This window comes from Canis lupus, chromosome 24, assembly GCF_003254725.2.
Source record: "Canis lupus dingo isolate Sandy chromosome 24, ASM325472v2, whole genome shotgun sequence".
In the NCBI taxonomy this organism is placed as follows: domain Eukaryota; kingdom Metazoa; phylum Chordata; class Mammalia; order Carnivora; family Canidae; genus Canis; species Canis lupus.
Window position 1 is genome coordinate 22,271,089 of NC_064266.1, and position 25,217 is coordinate 22,296,305.

At 48.2% G+C, this 25,217-nt stretch overlaps 1 protein-coding gene across 13 annotated transcripts in view; it reads left to right on the plus strand.

Annotated features, from left to right (window-relative positions):
* Positions 1-11,554, plus strand: part of EFCAB8 (EF-hand calcium binding domain 8) — a 69,149-nt gene extending 57,595 nt beyond the window's left edge. For 11 of the 13 annotated variants that reach the window (XM_025469715.3, XM_025469724.3, XM_025469716.3 and 8 more), the window contains 5 exons: positions 639-807; positions 6,893-7,025; positions 8,229-8,433; positions 8,517-8,615; positions 9,531-11,554. In XM_025469715.3, coding sequence (XP_025325500.3) covers positions 639-807; positions 6,893-7,025; positions 8,229-8,433; positions 8,517-8,615; positions 9,531-9,938 — 1,014 coding nt within the window. In that variant the 3' untranslated portion in view covers positions 9,939-11,554. The remainder of the gene's footprint in view (positions 1-638; positions 808-6,892; positions 7,026-8,228; positions 8,434-8,516; positions 8,616-9,530) is intronic. The other 2 variants (XM_049100507.1, XM_025469725.3) reach the window with 1 other exon arrangement.
* The last annotated feature ends 13,663 nt before the right edge of the window (positions 11,555-25,217 follow it).

Sequence of the window (25,217 nt, forward strand, 5' to 3'; positions counted from 1 at the left end):
ACTCTTACATACCAATGTTTTTTATATAAATGTCTGTTGGTTTCCAAGCTTTTTTTCTATTATCTCCCATTGCTCTGTTTAAAGTTGTTATATTGTTTCTTAACATACTTGAGTATGGTAAAATACAACTCCTTTCAATACTGTTTTATTTAAAATAGTCCTGGTTATTTTTACTCATTTTCCAGTTAAGTAGAGTTCATCCTTTCATAGTGTAATGTGATCTATCACTCCCTTGCTCACCCTGTTCTATTCCCAGTGCCCAGCTGAATAACTTTAGAAGAAGACCTGGTTCTTGTCCTAGCCTCACCACTTTCTAGCTATGTGGCTTTGGGCTCACTTTTCTTGTCTGTGAAATGGTGAGACTCATACACATCCCATAAGGTTGTTATGATGTTCAAATGGAATAATCTGTATAGATGCAGTTGGTAAACAACATAGCAATAAACAAATGCTTTTTAAAAAATGATTATACCAAAGGAGCCAGTGAGTGCCAGAGAAGTGCCAGGACTTACTTAAGTTAATGTGGGAACATGTCTAGAACTAGAACCTTCCAGAAGGCTCTGCTGCCTCCAGTCCTGGGTGCCCTCTGATGAACCTGTGTCTTGGTGTAAGTAGTTCTCCTGTGCTGTCCCCTGTAGGTCATGGCTGGCCAGACCATTTCCCTGGTTCCCCCCAAGCTTCTGAATGCCTGGAAGGGCCATTTGGATAGTGTGGCAGACATCCTGTATGTGGATAGCTTCCAGCTGATTATCAGTGCTGGCCACGATTGTGACGTCAAGGCTTGGAAACTCTCCGGTGACACCATTGGTATGGGTCCTGCTGAAGCTCAGCCATGCCACATGGCCCATCATGCCCCTGTCCCTGTTAGAACATAAGCTGGCATAAACATTATATCTTGTGGGGTAGGGTTTCAGAACACAGCTACTTTCTTTGCTCAAACAGGATGTGAGTCTTTCCAATTGTCCATTCAATAGTCTGTCCATTTATCCATCAACTGTCTCTCCACCCACTCACGCACCCAAAATCATTTGCCTGTGTATATTTTTGCAAATCCTATATCTGAGGAGGCACACTCATTTTTCTTTTCAAAAATAAACTTGCTTGTTGAGTTATACATAAAGAAAAGCACACAAACCGAAAGGGTTCAGCTTGGTGAGTTTTCAGAAAGTAATCATATACCCATATAGCCATCATATAAAAAGCATCTTATGTGTTCTTACACTTAGTACTTGCATGGCCTATCTTGGCGATCCGCTGGCCAGCAACTTTCATTGTACTGCCACCATGTACCCTGTGGAGACCTGACGGAAGGATTGGTGGGTAGCTGCAGACTTGCCCTGTGGCTGGAACATCCTGTATTATAATCTGTCATGTCATGGAAGGCAGTTAAAAGTTCATGAATGACTCATCTGGTTTCCTCTCTTCATGGAGGGTTCATACTCCTCTCATTATTCTGTCAGGGTTGAAAGCAGCCTTGGTCTCTTGTCTCTTATCAAAGGCTTATTCCTTTCTGAATTTTCACTTAGGTTTCCTTGCATTTTCAGCTCTTCAAAAACTTATTGACTATTTTTAAATTAGTCCTGTTCTATGATGAAATTCCTCATTTTTAATTTATTCCTATTCTATGATGAAATTCCTCATTTTATACTTTATGTTCTTGAACATTTTGATCAAAGTTATTTTAAAATTTTGATATTTCTAACACCTGGTTCTCTTCTGGGTCTGTTTCTATTGCCTATCATTTCTTTTGGTTCCAAACATGACAGAGTAACGGGGACTGGATTTACATTCCCATTTTTTAAAAAGATTTTATTTATTCATGAGAGACACAGAGAGACCGAGACATAGAAGAGGGAGAAGCAGGCTCCCTGTGGGGAGTCTGATGTGGGACTTGATCCCAGGGCCCCGGGGATCACGACTTGAGCCAAAGGCAGATGCTCAACCACTAAGCCACCCAGGTGCCCCTATGTTCCCACTTAAGACAACTAAAAGCACTAACAAAATATATGTAACAGTTTCCAGACAACAGATACTAGGCAGCAAAGAATAGTAATCCCTGAGGTATACTTTACAACATAATATATTAGTATATACTCTATATATACCATACACATATAATTATATATAATATTATATACTGTATAAGTACATTTGTAATATTATAAATTATATGTAATATAGTAGAAATAGATATAATATAATCTATAATGTATATAAATATTATGATTATATTTCATAATATGTTACAAAAGGTAGAAGAAAATGTAGCATGTTAAAGAGAGAACTGAATATATGTAAAAAGACCCAAATAAATTAGAAATTAAAAACAATAATATCTGAGATAAAAATACACTAGATAGGATTAATAGCAGATTAGATACTACAGAAGAAAAGAGTAGTGACTATGAAGACATAGTAATAGAAACAGAAAAAAAGACCATGTACACTGACATTTTAAGTATATGACCTGATGATTTGGTATATGCGTACATTGTGAAATGATTACTACAATCAAGATAATTAATATGTCTATCACCTTACATAAGTCACTGGTTTGTTTGTTTTTTGGTGGTGAGAATGCTTAATATCTACTCTCTCAGCAAATTTCAAGTATGAAATCTAGTATTGTTAACTGTAGTCACCATGCTGTACATTAGATTCCCCAGAACTTAATTCATCTTCTAATTGAAAGTTTGTACCCTTTGCCAACATGACTTTTCAACCTATCTCCATCCTTATATTTAAATGTGACTCTTTTGAACGACATTGTATTGAGTCTTATTTTTTTCATCTTGACAATCTTTGCCTTTTAATTGGATATTTAGTCCATTCAAATATTAATGAAATCACTTATACAGTTGAAGTCTGTCATCTTGATATTTTTTTCTGTTCTTTGTTCCTTTATTCCTCCTTTTCTGCCTTCTTTTGGATTAATCAAATATTTAGAACAATTATCTTGTTTAATTCCTCTATTTGCTTTTTAACTGTATGTTTTGATATTATTCTTTAGTGGTTATCCTAGAGATTGTAATATGCACTCCTTATCTGATGCTTGTGCAAGAATCTTACTTTCTTCTTCTCACTGTTTATGCTATTGCTAGGATATATTTTACTTCTACATGTATTATGTATTCCCACAAATCATTTTTGTTAATGTTACTGTAAGCAGCCTGTTTCTTTTTTGTATTTACCCATATTTACCATTTTTCTGATGCTCTTCATTCCTTCCTGAAATACTAGGGTTCTTTTTTTTTAAGATTTTATTCATTTATTCATGAGAGACAGAGAGAGAGAGGTGTAGAGACACAGGCAGAGGGAATAGCAGGCTCCATGCAGGGAGCCCGATGTGGGACTCCATCTCAGGTCCCCAGGATCATGCCCTGGACCAAAGGCAGCGCTAAACCACTGAGCCACCCAGGCTGCCTGAAATACTAGGGTTCTATCTGCAATCATTTTCCTTCAGTCTGAAGAACTTCCTTTATTTTTTCTTTTAGAGTGGGTCTGCTAGTGATTAATTCTTTAAAAAAATATTTATTTTGAAAGAGAGAGAGAGAGAATAAGGGCAGAGGGAGAGAGAGAATCTTGAGCAAACTCCCTGCTGAGTGTGGAGCCCGATGTGAGACTCAATCCCATGACCCTGAGATCATGACTTGAGCCAAAATCAAGAGCTGGACACTTGAGGTGCCTGGGTGGCTCAGCTGATTGAGTGATCAACTCCTGGTTTTGGCTCAGATTATTATTTTTTTTAAATTTTTTTTTATTTATTTATGATAGTCACAGAGAGAGAGAGAGAGGCAGAGACACAGGCAGAGGGAGAAGCAGGCTCCATGCACCGGGAGCCCGATGTGGGACTCGATCCCGGGTTTCCGGGATCGCGCCCTGGGCCAAAGGCAGGCGCCAAACCGCTGCGCCACCCAGGGATCCCCTTGGCTCAGATTATTATCTCAGGGTCCTGGTACCAAGCCCCATGTGGGGCTCAGTGCTCAGTGCAGAGTCTGCTTGTCCTTCCCCTTCCCCCTCTGCTTCTTCCCTTGCTCACATTCTCTCTCTTAAATAAATAAATAAAATCTTTAAAAAAAAGTCAATTGCTTAACTGACTAAGCCACCCAGGCATCCCTGATAGTGATTAATTCTTTAAGCTTTTATTTACCTGAAAACATCTTTATTTTGCCCTATAATGTTAAGATTATTTTATTGAGCATAGAATTATCAGCTTGAGGCTTATTTTCCTTCAGTATTTAAAAAAAAAAAAAGATTTTCACATCATCTCTGATTTCTGTGTTTTCTCTTGAAAAGTCAATTGTAAGATGATACTTTTTTTTTTTTTTTTTAAAGAGAGAGTGTGAGTGGGGTTGGGGGGCAGAGGGAGAGAGGAGAGAGGAGAATCTCAAGCAGACTCCATTCTGAGTGCAGAGCCTGTCACGGTGCTTGATCTCCTGAGATCATGACCTGAGTTGAAATCAAGAGTCTACGGTTTAGCCAGCTGAGCCACCAGACACCCCATAAGTTGATACTTTGAAGGTAATTTTTCTTTTTTCTCTGACTGCTTTTGGTTTTCAGCAGTTAGGCTATGATGTGCCTTAGTGTGGTTTTATTTGTGTTCATCCTGCTTAGAGTTCACTGATCTTTTTCAACCCTTGGGTTGGTATTTTTCATCAGTTTTGAAAAGTTGTCAAACATTATCTATTCAGTAGTGCTTTTGCCCATTCTCTCTCTCCTCCCATTGTGAGGTTCCAATTACATGTATGTTAGATCATTTGACTCTGTCCCCTATATCTCTCTATTCTATTCTCTCCATGTTATTTTTTTTTTTTTTCAATTTCTGCATTCCAGTTTGGATATTTTCTGCTGACCTGCCTTCCAATTCATTAATCCTGTTTTCTTCTCTATGCAGCTGGCTATTAAATCCATTCAGTTAATTCTTAATTTTGTCACTAGAAGTCCAATGTGCTATCCATTGCGCCACAGAGCCACCTTAATTCTTAATTTTGTATTTTTTTTTTAGTTCTCAACTACTCATTTGGTTCTTTCCTATAGAACCCAATTCATTGTTGAAATTCTCCTTCTTTTCCTTCATTTTGTTCATATTTTCCTTTATTTTATTAAACTATTTACAATAGTTATTTTAAGATTTATCTACCATTTCCAATGTCAGAATTACCTATAGTCTGATTCTAATGCTTATTTCTTCCTTTTATTATTGGTTATATTTTCCTGTCTTTTTACATATCATATGCATAAAAAGATCCACTCTGGGGTGCCTGGTGGCTCTGTTAATTAAGCGTCTGCCTTCAGGTCAGGTCATGATTCCAGGGTCCTGGGTTGGAGCCCTGTGTTGGGCTCCTTGCTCAGTGAGGAGTCTGCTTCTCCCTCCCTTTACCTGCTGCTCCATCTGCTTGTGTTCTCTCTCTTTCTGTCAAATAAATAAAATCTTTAAAAATTTTAAAATAAAAGATCCACCCCTCCAAAACCCCCCAAAACAAAAACAACCCCCCAACCAAAACCAAAACCAAAACCAAAACCAAAACTAAAACCAAATCCAAAACTAAACCCAAGACTTGTCTAGAGTTTGTATAAAAGAACTACAGAGACTAAAATTGGTCTGATTTTCTTCCAGTTTATGTGCTCATTCCTGTGTACAGGGCTGTTCATCTCATTGCAGTCAAGAGCTGAACTGGGTTGGGTCTAGACTGAAGCATTAGGTAGAGAGACTCAGCTTGCTTCTGTCTTCCATTGTGAAATCTGTCTCAAGGGCAAGGTCTGTGAAAGGCTTCTTCCTTGGGGGATCCCTAGGTGGCTCAGCAGTTTAGCGCCTGCCTTCCGCCCAGGGCGTGACCCTGGAGTCCCGGGATTGAGTCCCACGTTGGGCTCCCTGCATGGAGCCTGCTTCTCCCTCTGCCTGTGTCTCTGCCTGTCTCTCTCTCTCTGTGTCTCTCATGAATAAATAAATAAATAAATAAATAAATAAATAAATAAATAATCTTTTTTTAAAAAAAAGGCTTCTTCCTCTTTGTCTCCCAACAATCTTGTTCTATCTGTCTAGCTCAACTTCCAGGCCCTCAGCTCTCCTAGGGCTTAGCAAATGTCCTGTGGAGAACACAGCCATGCATGTGGAACTCCACTAGCTTGATCCATCCTGCCAGCCAGAATGGCTGTCAGAAGCTCTTATGTTTTCTTTTTCTTCCAGTAGCTTCTCTCTGCCTAAGCAGAGCCTGATGCTCACCCAGCCTGTGCCCAGAGTCAGAGAATGCTCCCAGAGAAGGAAGCAGCTCTCAATTTTAGTTCTTCTAAGAAGGAATCTTTTCTTTCTGTAATTTCAGTTCATCTTCTCCTTTTTCGCTTCTGCAGCTCTCTAATTACTTTTTAAAATGGGATTTTTTTTTTTACTATATATATCTTTTAATTTTTAAAAAAATTCTGCAGCAGGAGAATGGCCTACTCCTTGCTCTGCCCTGCCCCAAAGCAGGACTCATGTTTCTCTACTCACCCTACCTGCTTTCTCTTCCAGCCCTGTTCCTCCCCAGTGCCACCCCAACCTCACAGCTGATGGACACCTGATCATTTTGTGTCATTGCTACTTTATACATGAGCTATATAAGCCCACCTGAGGATCTCTTAGTCATCACCACAGCACTCGTTCCATCTCAGCCTACATGTGGGCAGGATTCATTGGCCTGAGCTCCAAGCATTTTTCTAGGGCTAGTGTCTGGTTCTTTCAGGTATTTGTAGAGTAGTCAGCATAATGCCTGGCATGTGGTAAGCATCATGAGGTGCAGGCCAAGGGTAAGGGGTTGCTAGCTGACTCTTGAGGGTGGAGGGTACAGGGCAGAAGGTTCAGAGGAGGGGAGGTAGACTGGTTCTTGTTACTGAGATGGATCTGGTTAAATCACAGGGACGTTTGGCGTGAGTGTTTGGAAAGGGTTGCAGGATATTCAGACGGTTGGTGATCTTGCACTAAGAAAAAGCTCAGAGGAGGAGGCTGACTCTATAGATGCTGCCCAGAAGGCCTTCCGTCCAGAGCTGCAGTGAGTTATCACAGCCTACCTGGTCTTTGCTGGCTCAAGGAGGGGGGATGTTGCAAGCCTCTCTAGGTCCTGGGAAGCCTCATCTGGGTTGGGTAGTGCTGGGCATCTTCGGGGAGGGCCTTCAGAAGGCCAGAGGCTTGGGACCTGCAGGAAACTTGACTGTACAGGTGGCAGTGGTGGCCTAGTGGAGCCCAGTTCAGCTGGAAGTTTGAGTGGTACAAACCAGCAGAAAATATACAAATGCAAGCCCTTAGATGATCCCCTGCCCCAGAGCCAGGTTCAGATTAGCCAGGGCTGGCTTCCCTGTGGAGGCCATTTCTATGTGGCTAGAGGTCCCTGGTAGGAGAGTGCCCAGGGTCCTGGTCCTGAACAGATGCTTGTCCATTTTCCTGATTCATGGGGAAGTCAGGCTGCTCACTACCTCTTTCCTCTACAAGTTCCTCTCCGCCCACATTCCACTCTTATTCCTGACCAAGTCTCAGATAATTTGAGGTCATTCCAAAAGAATTTTTATTGAGGTCTTGCTGACTGCCAGACTCTGTGCTAGGTTATAGAGATTCAAAGCACAGGTCCTGCCTCAGAGAACTTACGGCCCTCTTGTGGAGATGGATGTGTGAACTCGTGGCTGCCATTTTATGTGACAACTGATGGGACCATTAAAAGCAGGAAAGGCTTAAAGGACAGTCACCTCCTTGGGTGGATCAAGTGAAAAAAACTTCATAGGAGAAGAGATTTTGGAGTTGGGTTTTGATATGCAAGTAGGAGTTTTCTGGGCACCTACGGTCCTTGTGGCTCCACTCTTGTCAAGGCATACATCTTTACAGTCCTGTGTGGGGTTCACAAATGAGGCAAGGACAGGGGTTCCCTGGGGGGGAGAGGATGTTTAAATATTCCACAAGGGAAAAAAATATTCCACAAGGGGAGGCCCAGGTAAGATCAAGATGGGGTGTCAGGCCTCCATGGGGAAGAGCAGAGGGAGGTAGGAAAGGTCACAGGACTTGTTGGGGGTCAGTTTAATCTGGACTTTGCTAACATTCACTGGACACTTGTTTAATGGTGGGTCCTGGGCAGTATGGCCTCAGGGGAGGGATAAAGTTGAGAGAGGGTCGGGCCCAGAAGGGAGAAACCCTCTTGGGCTCCATGGGAAGGCCACCCCATTTTGTGGTGCAAGGGCATCTTATGAAGGAAAGCCCCTCACATCAGGGAGGAGCGGGCTCTTGCCGAGGCCCTGGTGTACCAGCGGCGGGAGCAGGTGGCACTCATGGCTCTCCTGAATGGGAAGGCAGACGCGGAGGCTGAGGCTTGGGGTAAGCTGCAGAGGATAACCCAGATGTCCCCATGGGCTGGAGAGCACTACTCAGAAGACGTTGAGCACAGCTGGCTCGAGTGGGAGTCCAAGGGCAAGCAGGTGAGGCTGCATGGGGGGTCCAGGGGCATAGAGGGGCCCGCAGCTGTCTGCCCAAGGCTTCACGCTTGCTGCGACTCCTGCAGGTGAGCAAAATCGTGGGAGGAGCATACAAGGCCAAGGACCGGTCTCGGAGTCCCGGAGTCCTGTCCACTAATGTGCAGTATGGCTGGATGAAGCACCAGGTGAGGCAGGGTGGTGCTTGCTCCCTGAGATGCTGGGGCTGGAGGCTGGGGAGCCCATCTCCATCAACAGCCACCCTTGTGCCCTCAGGGCCCCTGGCGGGGGGTCAAGGGAGCATCAGTCCTTTGACCGAATTCTGGGGCCCCAGGCAGTTCTGGGATGAAGCTGGTCTGGCTGGTTTGTTTGCACAGCCGTGGTTAAGGCCATGGACACAGGTTTTGTCTTTGAGGACACACCTCATTGGGCCATGGGAGGAGGTTCTCTGTGGGCCTGGTGCTTCTGATAGACTTCAAAAAATTCCCAGAGTCTGTGGCTATTCCTTGGGCTGTTTGTCTTCATACTGTGGGCTGCTCCAGAGTGGACACAAGGTCTCATGGTGCCATGTAAGAGATGGAGGGAATGGAAGGGGGCTCTGCTTGGGGAAAGAAAAAGGGAGCCGGGGATTGTGCAGAACAGCTTTGAGCCCAATCCTGCCTCTCACTTGGGCAGACTCTGGCCTCTTGCAGAGGCATCTGCCATAGGGGGCATTTATGAGAGCTTTCTCCCTCTGCGGAGAGCACTTGAAGTGAGAGCACCCCTCTGTCCGAAGATGGGAGCACTCTCGCCTCTTAGAAATGGGCCTCAAAATGCAGCCTGATGAGTGCCTGGGAGAGATGGGGGGCCCCCCTCGGATCCAGCTTGAGGCCTCACTCTGAGATAGGGGCAGTCCCGTGCTGACCACAAAGTGTTGTTGGAGAGGGGCTAGATGCCAGGCCTGGCACACAGCGGCTTGCAGCTCCAGTGGGCTGTGGTTATCGGTGAAAACCATGGTACTCTGTAGACTTCTTTTATACAGGAAGACCCCAGGGCCCCTCCTTCTGTGAGCCTGCTCTTGGTCCTGGGTGAACCCCTGAACTCCCCTGCTCTATTCCCCGCAGATTTCACCTCAGATCTACCAAAGCCTGCACTTCAACCAGCTGTCACCCACCCACACACCTGACTTCCTGGTGCACAATATCCTAGGGCATCACGGCCAGCACATCTACCTGGTGACCCACAATAGCCAAAAGGACCTGGATCCCGAAGAGACCAACTCGTCTACTGCCTCTGTCTCCCCCAGCGACACCCTCACCCCGAAAGCCTCAGGCTCCGGGTTCCTGGAGTCCGCCTTGTCCACCTCCCCGTACCTCCAGCCCTCCCTCTCCCTCCTGTCCCAGCCATCCAGGTATGTCACGCAGAGGTCGGCGCCCCCCATGCCTGTTGCCTCATCTATCAAACTGCTCTCAAGACCTCTGAAGGCCGCCCTTTCATCCTCCATGAAGAAGAGCCACGGCGTCAGGTTCTGAGGTGGCCTGGCCTCTCTCCAGTCCTGCAGCACAACGCCCAGGCCCACGGGGGTCCTGTCTGTCCCTGGCTTATTACAAATGCTGCCAGACCCACAGGCTATAGCCTTTCTCCTTTGGACCTCCTTCTTCACCGGAGCCCCAGAGAAGAAAATAAATATTTGCTGATATCTGAGTCCCATAGGCCAGGAGGTTGGGTTTTGTGTCCCTTGCCCCCTTAGATACCAGGCTGTGTCTGAGATTGAGCCATGTTCCCCTCAATGGGGCCCCGGCTGGATGCAGGGGAGAGTCCCCTCCCCCAGGACACCTGGTGCAGCTGTCTGGCAGTGAAGCACAGGCCCAGGGCCTCGAAGGTTCCTTGGTGATGTGGATGTGGCTGGTGGGTGGTGCTGCTGGGATGAGCTGTTTGCTTCTGAAACTTGGTTCAGCCTCATGGCTGGAGTGAGGCCCAGCAGCCATCTGAGCTGGTAGCAGCTGTATGTCTCCTGCCCTGCTGCGTGCCTGTCCTCCTCTGCCATCAGGCACTCAATAGAGGAAATCCAGAATTTACAGACTGTTCTGTCCCTCATGCAAGGGAGGCTCAGAACCATGGTGGAGGGCACTTCGGCCTGGCCCTGCCACTGGCACTCTGGACCTGGGTTCTCCAGAGCCAAAGCCTCTTGATCCTTCCACTATGTGCTGCTCTGGGCAATGTCTTGGGTGTAGAACTCAGGGTGGCGAGGGCAGTGGTAAAAGCAGTGGCCCAGAGGTGGAGAGAGAGGGGTGGGGATGGGATGTTACAATTACCAGGGCTCAGGGGATTTTCTTAAAGGCCTCTGTGGAGCCCTTGCCTGGAGGGAGATTCAGGTCCCCTTTAGGATCTGAGATTCTGCATTCGGGGCCATCTGGCTGGACACTGGGGGTCAGGACAGGTCAACCTCGGGAAGCTTCCTTCTGACTCTGTGTGAGGCCTCCCTTCCCCTCGAGGACCTGGCCCCGTTACAGCAACATTTTCCTGCCTCTGCCCACACATTTTGGTTTAGGCGCATGGTAGGTACCCAAGAAAGTCTGAGTCCTACCTCCTACTCCAGCAGCAGCTAACCATGGGGATCTGTCTCTGCCGAGGGAGCCTGCGGGCGGCCCCTCTGACTGGCAGGCACCCCTGGCGCAGAATCCCAGGCCCAGAAGGCACCGCCACGGTGATGTGAGCCACCCTTTGTCTCTCCTACTGCTCACACTGGCCCCTCCTGGTCAGAGCCCTAGATGGGGTATGGGACTGATTATCCTGGAGCATCAAGGTCAGAAGGAGCTTAGAACCCAGCTGAGGAACTGGAGGTCAGTGTCACATAGAGTTGGTGAGTGGGTAAGCTGGGTTGGTGGCCTGGGGTCCTGTCTCCTGGTCACTTGTGCTTGCCTGAGCCCCACAGCATCCCCCTCCTCTCCCCAGGCCCAGGCGCCGCCGGCACAACCACCCCAGTCTCTTCTCTGCCTGCTATCTGCCTTCTGCATCAATGGCCTTAAAAAAAAAACAAAACTTATATTTAGCTCTCTTCTGATTCTAAAAGTAGCACAGGCCGAGTACAGAAAAATCAAAAAAATACCGAAAAGCATAAAAGCCAATAAAAACCATCTGGATTCCATCTCCCAGAGATCAGTTTGGTGTATTTTCCTCTAAATGGTTTCCTGTCTTTGCACACACATGTGCTGACCTCACATACAACACATGCACTCATGCCCTCGAGTCCCTCACACTCATTCACTCCTCATACTCTCACACCCACACAGCCCATGACCTGGGCGTCCGAGCTTTGAATGCAGCCTTCCTCACGTGATGGGCAAGTGACCCTTGCTGCTGTTCCCCATGGCCCCCCCAGTGATCGCTGTGTCCAGCCCCTCCCTGGTTCGCCTTCTGCAGGATGGAGGGCCGCTGCCAAAGCCGCTCTTGACGGGAGCAGGAGGGCACAGAAAGAGGCTGAGGAGTCGTGCCCCCCCACTGGCAGACTGAGGGTGGATGTCCCCCCCCAGGAGATGGGGCCCAAGGGCACGGGGGCGGGGAAGTGTGGGGACAGCCTTGTTCTCAGAGAAGAGCCATCACTGACCTTGTTTCTGTCATCACTTCCCTATTTCACGCTTGTTCAACACTTGCTGAGCGCCCACTGCGTGCCAGGCACCGCCCTGGCCACTGGGAACGCGAGAATGAGGAACGCGCAGCCTTCGCCTACTGGGGACACAGGCCGCTCCTCGTAGTGTGAGTGCATCTCCTCGCTGGTTTATCCCACAGCGTATCTTACTGAGCACAAGCATCGGGCATCCAGGGGGAGGCAGGTGGAGCTCATGGGACAGTGTGCAGATGCAGTGTGGACCAGGAGAAGCAATCTGAAGTGGCTTCCTGGACAAGGGGGTCTTTAGCCCAGAGCCAGCCAGGACCTTTGTGTTTGCTGACTTCTCTGCCCGAGAAGGGCTTCTGTTGGATCAAAGGACCTTGCCTTCAGGCGCCCCTCATATATCCCTTCAGTGCCTGAAACCCCGGCCCTCTCTACCCTGCCCTGCTCTATTCTCCCCGCAGTATTTCTTTGTGTGTCTATTTACTACTGTGCCCCCCGCCCTGGGCAGGGCCATGTCTATCTTGCTCCCAGTTCCCACGCCTGGCGCAGAGGGCAGCGGACCCCGACAGCCGGGAGATGGCGGTGGGAGGTCTGAGGTGGGCGGGAGAGGAGCTCTGGGCTGCTTGGCGTTGCTTTTCCTTCAAAACCTTTTTTTCCCCTTTTTACTTCAAGAGCTTTTATTTTTATTATTATTTTAAAGATTTTATTTATTTATTCATGAGAGACAGAGAGAGGCAGACACAGCAGAGGGAGAAGCAGGCTCCCTGCAGGAAGGCCAATGTGGTACTCGATCCTGGGACCTTGGGACCGTCCTGGGCCAAAGACAGATGCTCAATCACTGAGCCGCCCATGTGCCCCTCTTCAGGAGCTTTTAAAAACTATCATATTTCCTCCATTCTCAGACAAAATTAAAAAATCGTATTAAACAGTTTTAAAAAGGTTTCAGTGATGGGGATGTGTGTCAAAATTGCACGATTTTTTCCCTTTGGAAAGCTGTTGGCACCACCCATAGGGACAAGGCAGTGAGGACACGCCTGCTGGGGATGGAGCGCCCCCTGGTGGAATGAGATCCCGTCACAGCCCTGAGCCAGGGTCTAGTTCTTGCAGCCGGGTGAGCAGAGGTGACAACGGGGCTAAAAAACTTTCCAATTTGCCAGATGTTTTACATGTTCTTACAAAGTCCCTATGCAGCAGGCCATTTATCCCCATTTTACAGACGAGAAAACAGAGGCTCACACAGGAGGCTGAGTTGCCCAGGGTCACCCAGCCAGGAAACATCAGAGCTAGGTTTCCAATTGGGGATTTCAGGTGTTCCTGCCCCTTCCTGGCCAAAATGCTCAGGATTCGGGGGTTCCGCATTTGGGAGGGGGCTGTCCCTTGAACACTGGAGACAGAAAAGTGGTAGAAAGATTCCTTGTGACAGGAGACCCCACCTCATGTGGCAGGCAAGGTCAAGAGTCAGGAAAGGGAGTGTCCCGCTGCCTGGACACGCTGTTCAAACTTTCCAGCGTGCTGGGTGAGCAAGTCACTCACTTTCTCTGAGAGAGCATTTTGTCTGTCCTCCTCACCTGTAGGCTGGGGCACATACCTTGGGGTGCGGGGCTGGTAGGGAGTGGGGTCACGGGAAGTCTTGATAGCTGGAGACGCTGTCCCATGAGTCATTTCCCTTAACGGAAGGGCAGCAGGGCTCTGAGTCCCGCTAGTTTAGTGAGCACATCACCACTACGATGCTGGAACTCAGCCCCCCTGGCGCGGGATACAATGTGCCTCTGTCGTGGGAATTCTTTTTTTTTTTTTTTTTTGTCGTGGGAATTCAATGACATGATCACCGGGCCTGGCCTGGAAGAGTAACCACTTTTTATTGAGTAGTTATTTTGCCCCAGGCATGACCACATATGATCGTTGTGGTGATGGGACTCAGAGAAGTTGAGTAACTGGCTAAGGTCACACAGCCAGGAAGTAGCTATATTCCTAAGCAGCCCTCCGTCTCACCTCCGCCTTAACAAGAATGACTGACATTTATTGAGCACTTAGCATGTGCCAGGCACTGTTCAAAAGACAGTTCTGTTTACTTTTAATCCTCACCACAATTCAAACAACTGGCTACTGATATTAACCCAATCTGCCAGATAAGGAAACCAAGGCCCAGAGAGACACAGAGAAGTGTCTTCCTGGTTAATGGTGGGGTTGGGTTTTGAACCTGGGAAGAAGCCTGGCTGCAGAGCCTGTTTTTTTGTCTTTGTTTTTCCTCTTCTCTCTCTCTCTTTTAAATTTTTAAAGATTTTATTTATTTGAGAGAGAGAAAGAGCAAGCAAAGGAGCACGAGCAGGAGGGAAGGGCAGAGGGAGAGGGAGAAGCAGGCTCCCCTGATGAGCAGGGAGCCTGACCTGGGGCTTGATCCCAGGACCCTGGGATCATGACCTGAGGCCGAAGGCAGATGCTTAACTGACTGAGCCCTCCAGGCGCCCCTTTCCCTTTTCTTTTTACAGAGCCGATGTTTTTCTTTTTTTTTCTTTTTTTAATTTTTATTTTTTATTGGTGTTCAATTTACTAACATACAGAATAACACCCAGTGCCCTGTCACCCATTCACTCCCACCCCCCGCCCTCCTCCCCTTCTACCACCCCTAGTTCAGTTTCGTTTCAGAGCCGATGTTTTTCATCAGTACTTTATCTCAAGTGTCTCTGGAGGTACTTGATGCCCAGGACTGGTGAGCTATTGTTGCTGTCGCTGTTACGACAGGCCCACGCTGGACGCCAGGGGAGAGGGGTGCAGTGACCCCACGGCCCCTGCCCAGTGAAAGCAGCATCGGGTGCCTGGGCGGAAGATGGTCTCCGGCTCAGGGCCGATGGACTTACCAGCTCCTCTACGTGGCTGGTGGAGGAGCCACATCCTTTTTGGAAAGAATTCCATCAAGATAGGGAGAATAAACAGGGACGTGGCACTGGACCCATGCCAGAGCTGGACCCACGAGGGCAGGAAATCGACATGGGGGACGCCTGCCAACGCCCCTCTGACATTTGTTGAGAACACTGTACCTCCTCACACGGCCTCAGGGCCGCAGTCTGGTCTGAGCCTCAGAACAGCGCATGCCAGGCAAAAGTGACTGCTCCATTTTATGGATTAGGAAACTGAGGCTCAGAGAGGAATTTGACTTGTCCAGTGACACTCTGGCTCCCTGCCCTGATCTCCACCCTCAGGCTGGAATGGAAAGCTCACATACCCAACGTGGGGTACAGTTACTCCGATCTCACAGGCCTGGGGTACGCAGGGGCCTGGGTCATTGCCTCCGGTGCAACCAGTTAGTTTTGAGGCCCAGACAGGGTTTGGCTGTCAGCGCCTTGCACGGTCAGTTGCCAGACTTCTTAAATCTTTATCCCCGTGGTAGAATCATAGGAAGAAAGGGCCCAAGGAGGTCTGGCTTCATGTCCAGGTTTGCCAGACATGCTGGGTGTCCTCAGACATGCTCTGTGCCTCTCTTCGCTTCAGTTTACCACGTGGGGCTTGGGTTAGATTCTGGTTTCTCAAAGGGAGGACCTTGAACCATCTATGGTATGTGAGATGGTTTTAGGTGGATGTGAGGTTAAGTAACAGTCGATGTACAGTTAGAACACATATTTTGCTTTTTAGTTTTCTCATTTAAAAGATTTGCATAGAATTGGTATGTCTTTTCTTTCTTATTAAGGTTTTTATTTTAATTCCAGTATAATAACATACAGTGTTCTATTAGTTGCAGGTATATAATATAGTGATTCTACACATCTATACATTTCTCAGTACTCATCATGATAAGTGCCCCCTTAATCCCCTTCACCTGCCCCCGCCACTCCCCCCACTCTGGTGACCATCAATTTGTTCTCTAGAGTTAAGAGCTTGTTTCTTGGTTTGTCTATCTATCTCCTTTTTTCCCCCTTTGCTTGCCTTTGTTTCCTTTCTTAAATTTCACATATGAGCGATATCAAAAGGTATTTGTCTTTCTCGGTTGACTTATTTCACTTAGCATTATACTCTCTGCATCCATCTATGTTGTGCAAATGGCAAGATTTCCTTCTTTTTCTGGCTGAATAATATTTCATTTATATAGATACTGAATTTTTAAAAAATTATCTTTTTTAAAAAGTTTATTTTTGCTTCTGTTTCCCTTGCCTCAGGAGACATATCTAGAAAGATGTTGCTATAGCCAATATCAGAGAAATTACTGTCTGTGCTCTCTTCCGGGATTTTTATAGTTTCACGTCTCGTATTTAGGTTGTTTAATCCATTTTGAGTTTATTTTTGTTTTTGGTGAAACAAAGTGGTCGTCCAGTTTCAATCTTTTGCATGTAGCTGTTCAGTTTTCCCAACACCATTTATTGAAGAGACTTTTTCTCATTGCATATACTTGCCTCCTTTGTCAAAGACTGATTGACCATATAACCGTGACTTTATTTCTGAGTTTTCTATTCTGTTCCATTGACCTATGTGTCTATTTTTACATGACACTGTTTTGATTATGACAGTTTTGTAACACAACCTGAAGTCTGGAATTGTGATATCTCTGGTTTTGCTTTTCTTTTTCAAGATGTTTTAGCTATTCGGGGTCTTTTGTGGTTCTATACAAATTGTAGGATTGTTTGTTCTAGTTCTGTGAAAAATGCTGTTGGTATATTGATAGGGATTGCATTAAATCTAAAGATTGCTTTAGGTAGTGTGGACATTTTAACAATATTTGTTCTTTGAAAGCATGACCATGGAGTATCTTTCCATTTCTTTGCATCTCGAATATCTTTCATCAATATTTTATAGTTTTCAGAATACGGGTCTTTCATCTGTTCAGTTATTTATTCCTAGATATTTTATTGTTTTTGGTGCAATTGTAAATGGGATTATTTTCTTAATTTCTCTTTCTGCTGCTTCATTATTAGTGTATAGAAATGCAATGGATTTCTGTACATTGATTTTGAATCCTACAACTTTACTGAATTCATTTATCAGTTCTAGTAGTTTTTTGGTGGAGTCTTTAGAGTTTTCTATATATGGTATCATGTCATCTGCAAATAGTGAAAGTTTTACTTCTTCCTTACCAATTTGAATGCCTTTTATTTCTTTTTCTTGTCTAATGGCCATGGCTGGGACTTCCAGTACTCTGTTGAATAAAAGTGGTGAGAGTGGATATCCTTGTCTCATTCCTGATCTCAGTTTTTCACCGTTGAGTATGATGTTAGCTGTGGGTTTTTCATATAAGGCCTTTATTATGTTGAGGTATGTTCCCTCTAAGCCTACTTTGTTGAGGGTTTTTCATCATGAATGGATGTTGTTAGAATTGGTATTTCTTCCTTAAATGTTTGATACATTTCACCAGTGAAAACATTTGGACTTGAAATTTAATTTCTTTGATAAATGACCATTTAAAATTTCTATTTCTTCTTAAATCAGTTTTGGTCATTTATACTCTTGAAATTTGTCCGTTTCATCTAAGTTATTGAATTTATTATCATAAAATTGTTTGTGATATTCCCTTATTTTCCTTTTCATGTGTGTAAGATTTAAATTTAAATATTGAAATTTTTATATTGGTAATTTGTATTTTCTTTTTTCCCCTTGATCAAAAGAGTTAGAGTTATTCATTTTCTTTCTTTCTTTCTTTCTTTCTTTCTTTCTTTCTTTCTTTCTTTCTTTCTTTATTTATTTTTTGAGTTATTCATTTTCAATTTTCCTTTAATCCTTTTCATGAAATTGAAAAGATAGTTTATATTTGGTGCTGACAATACTTAAAAATAGTTCTGATGTTCACTACTTACCTTTAAAGGAGAGATGGAGGGAGGGAGGGAGCAGGGGAGGAAGGGCGAGTGAACAAGGGAGGGAGAGAATGAGAGCAAGCAGGTCAGGGTCTTTAGCATCCAGCCACAGTTTGATTACATTTTGGGAATGTTTATTAACTTTTCAGTTGTTTTGTCTCTGGAGAATTCTAATTTTCCATTCATAGTAGGCAGCTATAGTTCCCTTAAAAATAAATTTATTTGGGGATCCCTGGGTGGCGCAGCGGTTTGGCGCCTGCCTTTGGCCCAGGGCGCGATCCTGGAGACCCGGGATCGAATCCCACGTCGGGCTCCCGGTGCATGGAGCCTGCTTCTCCCTCTGCCTATGTCTCTGCCTCTCTCTCTCTCTGTGACTATCATAAATAAATAAAAATTTAAAAAAAATAAATAAATAAATTTATTTAAGTAAAAAAGGGAAACATTCAATATAAAAAAACCCCTAGTAAGTTAGCAAGAGGAGAGCTCACGGACTTGCCCCAAGGAATTGCTGCAGTAGGGCCCACAAGTCAGATGGCCTTACTAGCCAGAGCCAGGAGTCATCGCAGCTGGGCACCCTGTCTCCCACCTGGGAAAGGGCAGGATGTGGGTTTGCACCAGGAGACCCTGAGCCCTGAAGACAGTGACATCAGCTTGTCCCCAATAGTATCTTCAGGATGTTCTCTGCCTTGGTAAGTGGGTACTGGGCCCCTGCCTGAGGGGTTAGGAAGAGGTGAAAGGTTTGTGGGAGTCTAGAGGGTGAGGTGATGATGGGAGAGGTAGTTCCAGGTGTGAGAGAATCCCAAGAAGGGACGTCATTAGGGGAGAAAAACCCACCTGTTATTCTTGACTGAGCACACTACTTGGACTCTACTTTCATGGATGTTTTTATGCTCCCTATTCTTCAGATGAGGAAACAGACTATGAGGGGTTATATAGGTTTTGTCTGGCTCTCGAACACATTAGAGGTGCTGAGGGCGAGGGAGAGGGAGGTGGGGTCTCAGGATTGAGTTGGTGTTCCACAGAATGTGGGCTGTAGAGCTGGCCCAACTTGGGTTCAGATCTTAGCTTCTCTACCCATTCCTGTAGACTCTGGGTGTGACTCTGGGCAAGTGTCTGAACCTCTCAGAGCCTCCATTTTCCATCTTTATAAAATGGGGATAAATGTTTGGTGGTTGGATCCCTGAAGGGCGGAGGACATGGCCTGGCAACAGAGCCTCTAGATTCTTACAGAACTTGAAGGTGGCAGTGGGTGGCCCTTGGTGCCCTTTATGTCCGCTGTGGGACTTTGCTGCTGAGGTGGATCCTGCAGGAGGAGAGTTGGTTGATGGTGAAGATATGCGCCCTTGGGAAGCCACTGCTGAGTGCTAGTGCTTGCCATTCCCACTGCTCAGACACCAAGGTGGCGAGGGCTGCACAGGGCACCCTGTCTCCTGCTCCTTCCCTCCCCATCCTTGCCTCAGTGGCTCTTAGGAAAGGTACTGCTGGGCTCTTCCCCACTGAGGTGTGAGGTACTGAGAGCAGCACGGAGCAGGCACAGGGAGCTGCACTTCCCAGAAGATCGCAGGCAATCCCACAGGGGCTGGGGCTGGAGGGGCCCTGGGGGGTGGGGGCATCACGGTGGAGCCTCTCTGCCTGGCCCTGCCCTCTCCTGCAGGACCTGGTTCTCCAAGTCATGTGTACGGTTTATGGGCACAAACTCATGGTCACTAGGGACATGTCCGTTTCCAGACCTGCCTCCTGCCTGCCCCCTCACTGCCTGAGTCCCAGGCAACTGGGACTTAGGAGGAGCCATGTGTCCTTCCAAACCTGCTGAGAATGGGGATCCACTGCAGGGTATCAACACTTCAGGAATGCAGGGTCCCATCTTGATGCCACTCACAAAGTTTTGGTGGGGGTGGCTGGCTTTGGGTCCTTCTGTGGCTTAAGAACACAGGCTTTGGGGCCTGCATGACCGAGGTCCAAATCCGGAGTTGCTATGTGACATGGGAAACTTACTGCCTTTCTATGGACCTCAGTGGCCTCAGCTGTCAAGGGAAGAAAAGCAGAAGTGTCCACCTCCTGGAGCGGGAGCTAAGGCAGGTGATAGGCTTGGCATGTCACAGTGGCAGCCACTCATTGTCAAGAGCTGGGCAGGGCATTGTCAAGAGCCTGGTTCCACCGGCACCAACACCCTTCCTTTGCAGGCTGCCTGATGCCAGGGATCCTTCTGGCCCATGTCCTGGGTATGGAGCTGGCGGTGTCACCAGGAAGATTATCCAAATGAGCCCCCTTGGCATGGGCACCCCCTGACTCCTGGCCTGCTTGCGTGGAGCTGTCCTGGGGCCCTGGCTGTCCTGGGGCCCTGGCCTGCTGTGCCTGGGTCCTCCTGAGTGAGAAGTGGTAGCACTTTGTGTCTCCAAAGGCCCTGCCTACCTCTCATCAACCAGAGGAGGCCAAAGGGCAGGGAGAGGCATGCCCATCTGCAGGTCCGTGGGGACTGAGGCCCCCAGAGGGACACGGCTGGACCCCCGGCCTCTCACTCTCCTGACCTTGTCCATTTGCAGTGAGTGCCCTGTTCTGCAGGGAATGCTACTGGCTTGACCCTTCCCCTAGACTTGGTGAAGACCCTCAAGGATGCGCCTTTGAGACCTGGGGGCGGCCAGGAGGTGCCAACCCTGCCCATGAGACATCAGTGCCCTGTTATAAGTAAATGCCCTTGTTTGCTCCCTGATTCCCAGAATCTGGGTGGTGCAGGATGTCAGCACCCACCCCGTGTACGGTTCACTCCTCCAGGCTTTGCTTCTGGAGCACCTACTGTGTCAAGGCTTTGTGCTGAGCTCAGGGACACAGAGGGGAGAGGACCAGCAGGAACCCCCACCCCCCTACCCCCGCCGCCATGCAGCAAACAAGGGAGAACAGTAAAAATGATCAAATAATGTAGAAGCCAATAAAGCAAGGGGTGGGAAAGACAGTGTGAGGTGGAGGTGATGTAGAGTTCATTTGGACGCGTGATCAGGGAAGGCCTCTCAGAGCAGCTGAGCAGCAGCCTCCAGGCCTGAGGATCCAGCTGGGTGGGCTTTCAGGGAAGAGTTTCAGGCAGGGGCACAGCTCATGCAGAGTGAGTGGGAGGGGGAGGGGCAGGCCGGGAGAGGAGGTCAGCTGAGCAGGCAAGGCCCCAAAGATCAGGAAAAGGAGGTCACTCCAAGTAGGAGGGGTTTGGAGCTGGATTTGGTCTGTTTAAAGCAGAGCCAGGGAGGAGGCTTCTAGGAGAAGGGAAGGTGCGGAGGGGAGGGGAGTGGGGGGTATTCAGAAGCTGGAGGTGGGTTGTACCTGTTTTTGGGAGTGAAGGGTGGGGAAGGGAGGCATCTCACTCACATCCCTGGTGTTTGTCCTGAGGCCTGGTGCACTGCAAACCCCACTGAACTCTGAGAGGTAGGTGGTTGTTCCCCCATTTTAGAGAAGAGAATAGAGGCTCAGAGAGGGAAAGTGACTTGCCAAGGACACCCAGCACAGACGCCAGAGCAAGATTTGCACCCAGGCCAGACCAACCTGTACACCTGACTCCCTACTCCTATAGCCCTGCTGGGTGCCTTCCTGGTTCCGCTGGTTAGGGCACCATGGGCCAGTGGCTAAATCTCTTTAGCCACTGGAGAGTGAGGCAGCCACTCTTGGTGATTCAAATAAGAAACATCAACATCCCAGTGGTTGGCACTTGACAGTCCAGGGCTGAGGGCCCTTCAGGAAGGAGGAGGAAGGAGCCACATCTAAAACCAGGTTTGAGAATCCACAGAGTTCTGGGACTCCTGAGTATACCCACCTCACCTGGGCTTGCACACCTCCCGGGACAGGGGGCTCAGTCCTTCAGAGTTGGACTGTTCAAAAATCCTTCCGTGGGGCACCCACTTCCACCTCCTGCTCTGGCCCAGTTCTGTCCAGGAGGGTGATGCGAGGTGGGGACATTCCCTCAGTTTCTCACAGAGGCGGCAGGAGAAACCTAGTCATGCCAGCTTTTAGGGGCCCTAGCCCCGCCTGCCTCACCCTCCCTGTGGACCCACAGTCACAGGCCACCTACCCCTTCCAACTCTCCTTTCCCAGACATGCCACCAGCAGTGACTCTGAAGTTAGTCAGCTAGCCTTGAACTCCAGCTCTGCAGCTCACAAGTGACCACATGGCAAGCCACTCCGACTGTACCTCCCTCATGTGGTTGGGAGAGGTGGATGTGGGGATATAGAGCAAGAGCCCAGCTCCAGGCCCAGCAGAGCCAGCCCTCCATGAAGGGTGCTTAGTATTTGTCATTTGTATCACTCACCCACCCTTGCAAAGCACAGGGGCTTGGAGCCTCCTGGGGTGACACCTGGCATGTCTGTGCTAATTGGAAAGGACCACTTGGGAACTCCTGTCCTGTCCCGGCGGCCTTCTGGAGGTCATGCCATCACTTGGGTACATGGCTGGCTGGTAGCAATGATGGTGGATAAGCTGGCAAGGAAAGAGAGGAGAGGTCCCTGGGGAGCTTTGCTCTTCTGAGCCCTGGGATGGACCAGGCCTCCCCCTCCTCCCCTTTCCCACCTCAGACCCACTGGAAAGCTGAGGGCTGAGCAGACTCAGGGCTGTGTGTTGGGGACGGGAGCTCACTGACCCCGGGGGGTTGGCCTAGCTCCTCCTTCCCCTGGTCAGACCCCTCCCGGAGCCCAGCCCCTGAGAACGGAACAGAGCCCCTGGGAACTGCCCCTGAGAACAGAATAGAGCAGGAGGTGATTTGCCACCATTGAGGAAGCAGCTTCTGTGTGTCCGTAGACCAGGAGGGTGTACAGATTCTGGGGGTCCCAGAGTCCAGGTGAGCCTGCCAGGCTACTCCAAGCTTCCCATAGGCCCTTGGGCCCCATGGGTGAGAAGAAGGGTACATGGGGGTGCTTCCTTCTAGGCTCCCGGCCTGTGACCACAGTGCATGGTGACTAGCAGCACTGGCTCTTCCTCTTTACTGCTAAATCATCCCAGAGCCCTGGGAGAGTGAGAGTGACCTGAAAGATGACCATGGTGGGCCTGCCTTACCTGGGGGCTTGGAGCTGGATTTGACTTGAGGAAATAATGGGTTACTTCCCTCCCTCTGGATGTGAGGGGTTCATACTCATCACCGCAGTCAACAAGGTCTTTCACACCAGCATTTTGGGGACCTCTGTCCACCACTGGGAGGGAGGAGGTAGACTAGCATCTCATGGGTACATATGGGGAAACTGAGGGTGACTTCCTCTAAGCCACACACTGAGGGAGCACAAGGCAAGGGTGGGGTCCAGGGCTTTGTCTTATCACTGGTCCAGGGGTCTCTGGGTCTCAGAGAAGCCGAGGCCCCTCCCATCTGCCCTACCTAGCCTGCTGTCCAAAGATTAGTAGGATTAGCTTAAATCCTAGGGCTTGAGCTAGGCTTATCGGAGGCGCCACTCTGGGGGCCTTAGGGGGTGGTTTGGCACTCTGTACCTCCGGTCTGCCTTGGTCGCCACAGAGAGCTGACTCCCACCTTGGCTGGCACCCACTCCTCTGCTCCAGCCCCTGGGTGGGCCGAGGGGCGGGCGGGCAGCCAGCCTTGTGCATTGTGGACCTGGACGGAAGGGGAGGTGCAGGAGGCCTAGAGGTAGCTTTTGTTCCCCTGCAGGGTGATGCCACAGCAGGGAGCCCCCCAGGGAAGGAACAGCCCCTGGCCCCCTGCTGGGCTGAATAGGTGTCCATTGTGGGGCTTGGATGAGACTGGGACGCGGGTCCCTCTTATCTGTGCAGAGGACCGTTCGAGTTCACTGTGGACTGTAGCACCCAGCCTGCGGCCTGTTGACCTTGGAGGATGGGCTGTGGAGCCAGTGAAGGGGAGACCCCTGGTGAATGAAGGAGCCCGGTCATCTGGGCAGGAGGCTAAGCTGAAGTAGCGGGTTCATGAAAAAGAAGACTCTCCAGGGATTGAGCACCTTAGGTGTGCTCTCTGTGCCGTCTGTGTCACTGTCTCCGGGGGCCTGGGCAGGCTGCTCACAGGGCCCAGGTGGGACAAAACCCAGGACTCTGGCTCTCTACTCGGGGTTCCAGAGTCAGTCCACCCAAACCTGCTGGAATTAAAAATGCCTGTAGGGAGGGGCTGAGGGGAGAGCAAGCCCCCTGGAGCCTGTGGGTGGGGTTGATGTTGCAGCTCCACTATGACTCACTGTGTGACCTCAGTAAGTCTCTCTGCGTTTCTCTGCGTCTCCTGTGCCTGTTTCCTCATCTGGGGGGATGCTGTAGGGAGGAGAGGAGGTGGCGGTATGAGCACATCTGTGCATTCATTACGGAACGCTTGTGGGTGATGGGACAGTCTGTCTAGAACAGTGGGGAGAATTTACGTGAGTCCTCCAGAGGGTAGGGACCCGGAGGGTCAAGTGCCACATGAGTGTCAAGCAGCAGGAGTTTCTTCCATAGCTACTCGAACCATAGAAAATGTCCCTGAGGGGAAAGATCCCATTTGTAATCGCCCTACCACTGGTAAGATAGCCAGGATTTAATCTGACAAGAAAGCGCAGAATTCGTGCGAAGAAAGCAATGATGCTTTACCAATAGCTGTCGAAGGAAAACTTGAAGACACAGAGAGAAGACTCGATGTTCCAGGAAGAGAAGAACTGACCTGGCCAAGAGATTTATTCTTTATACATGAATCCATAAAACCCCCACAAGTCCAGCTGTGAAAAAATGCAACTTGATTGACATAAGCTGATTGGAAAGTTTACCTGGCAGAGAAAGTGTACGAGAAACACAAATGAAGAGCGTGCTCACCACAGCCCACACCAACACGTATTCCAAAGCTAACGTGACTCAAAGGATAGCGTGTTGGTACAGGACGAGGCAGGGGGCTCAGTGAAGTGAGAAAGAGACCAGAAGCTGTGTGTTGACTCTGTTCCAAGCTACAGAGGAAAGATGGCCTATGCAATAGTGGTTCTGTACTGTGGCCTTTGAGTAGTAACTTAACAAAAATTAAACTAGATCCCTGCCCCACATCATGCACAAAAATAAGTTTTAGATGCATTAAAGAACTTTTATCTATCTGAATCTTGTGTGTGTGCACTAAAGAGCATATCCATCATCTATCACATTTCTATCCACTCTTATATATGTTTATATATATATATATATATATATATATATATAATCAGTAGAAATGTAGGAGCATATTGCTATAATCTTGGAACTGGGCAGGTCCTTCCTGAAATGCATACAACTTAGAATCTATAAAGTAAAAGATGATTTAACTACATAAAATTTTGCAAAATACCTGCTGAACAAAGTTTTATGTAGTTAAACAAAGTTAAAAGACAAATTACTAGAACATGTAGAACAGCTGAGTGAGGCTGGGGTGGGCATTTGTGGGGAGGAAATGTGGTGGCTCTGCTTTTCATCAAATCTCTGTATGGTGTGACTTTTTAACAACAAGAAT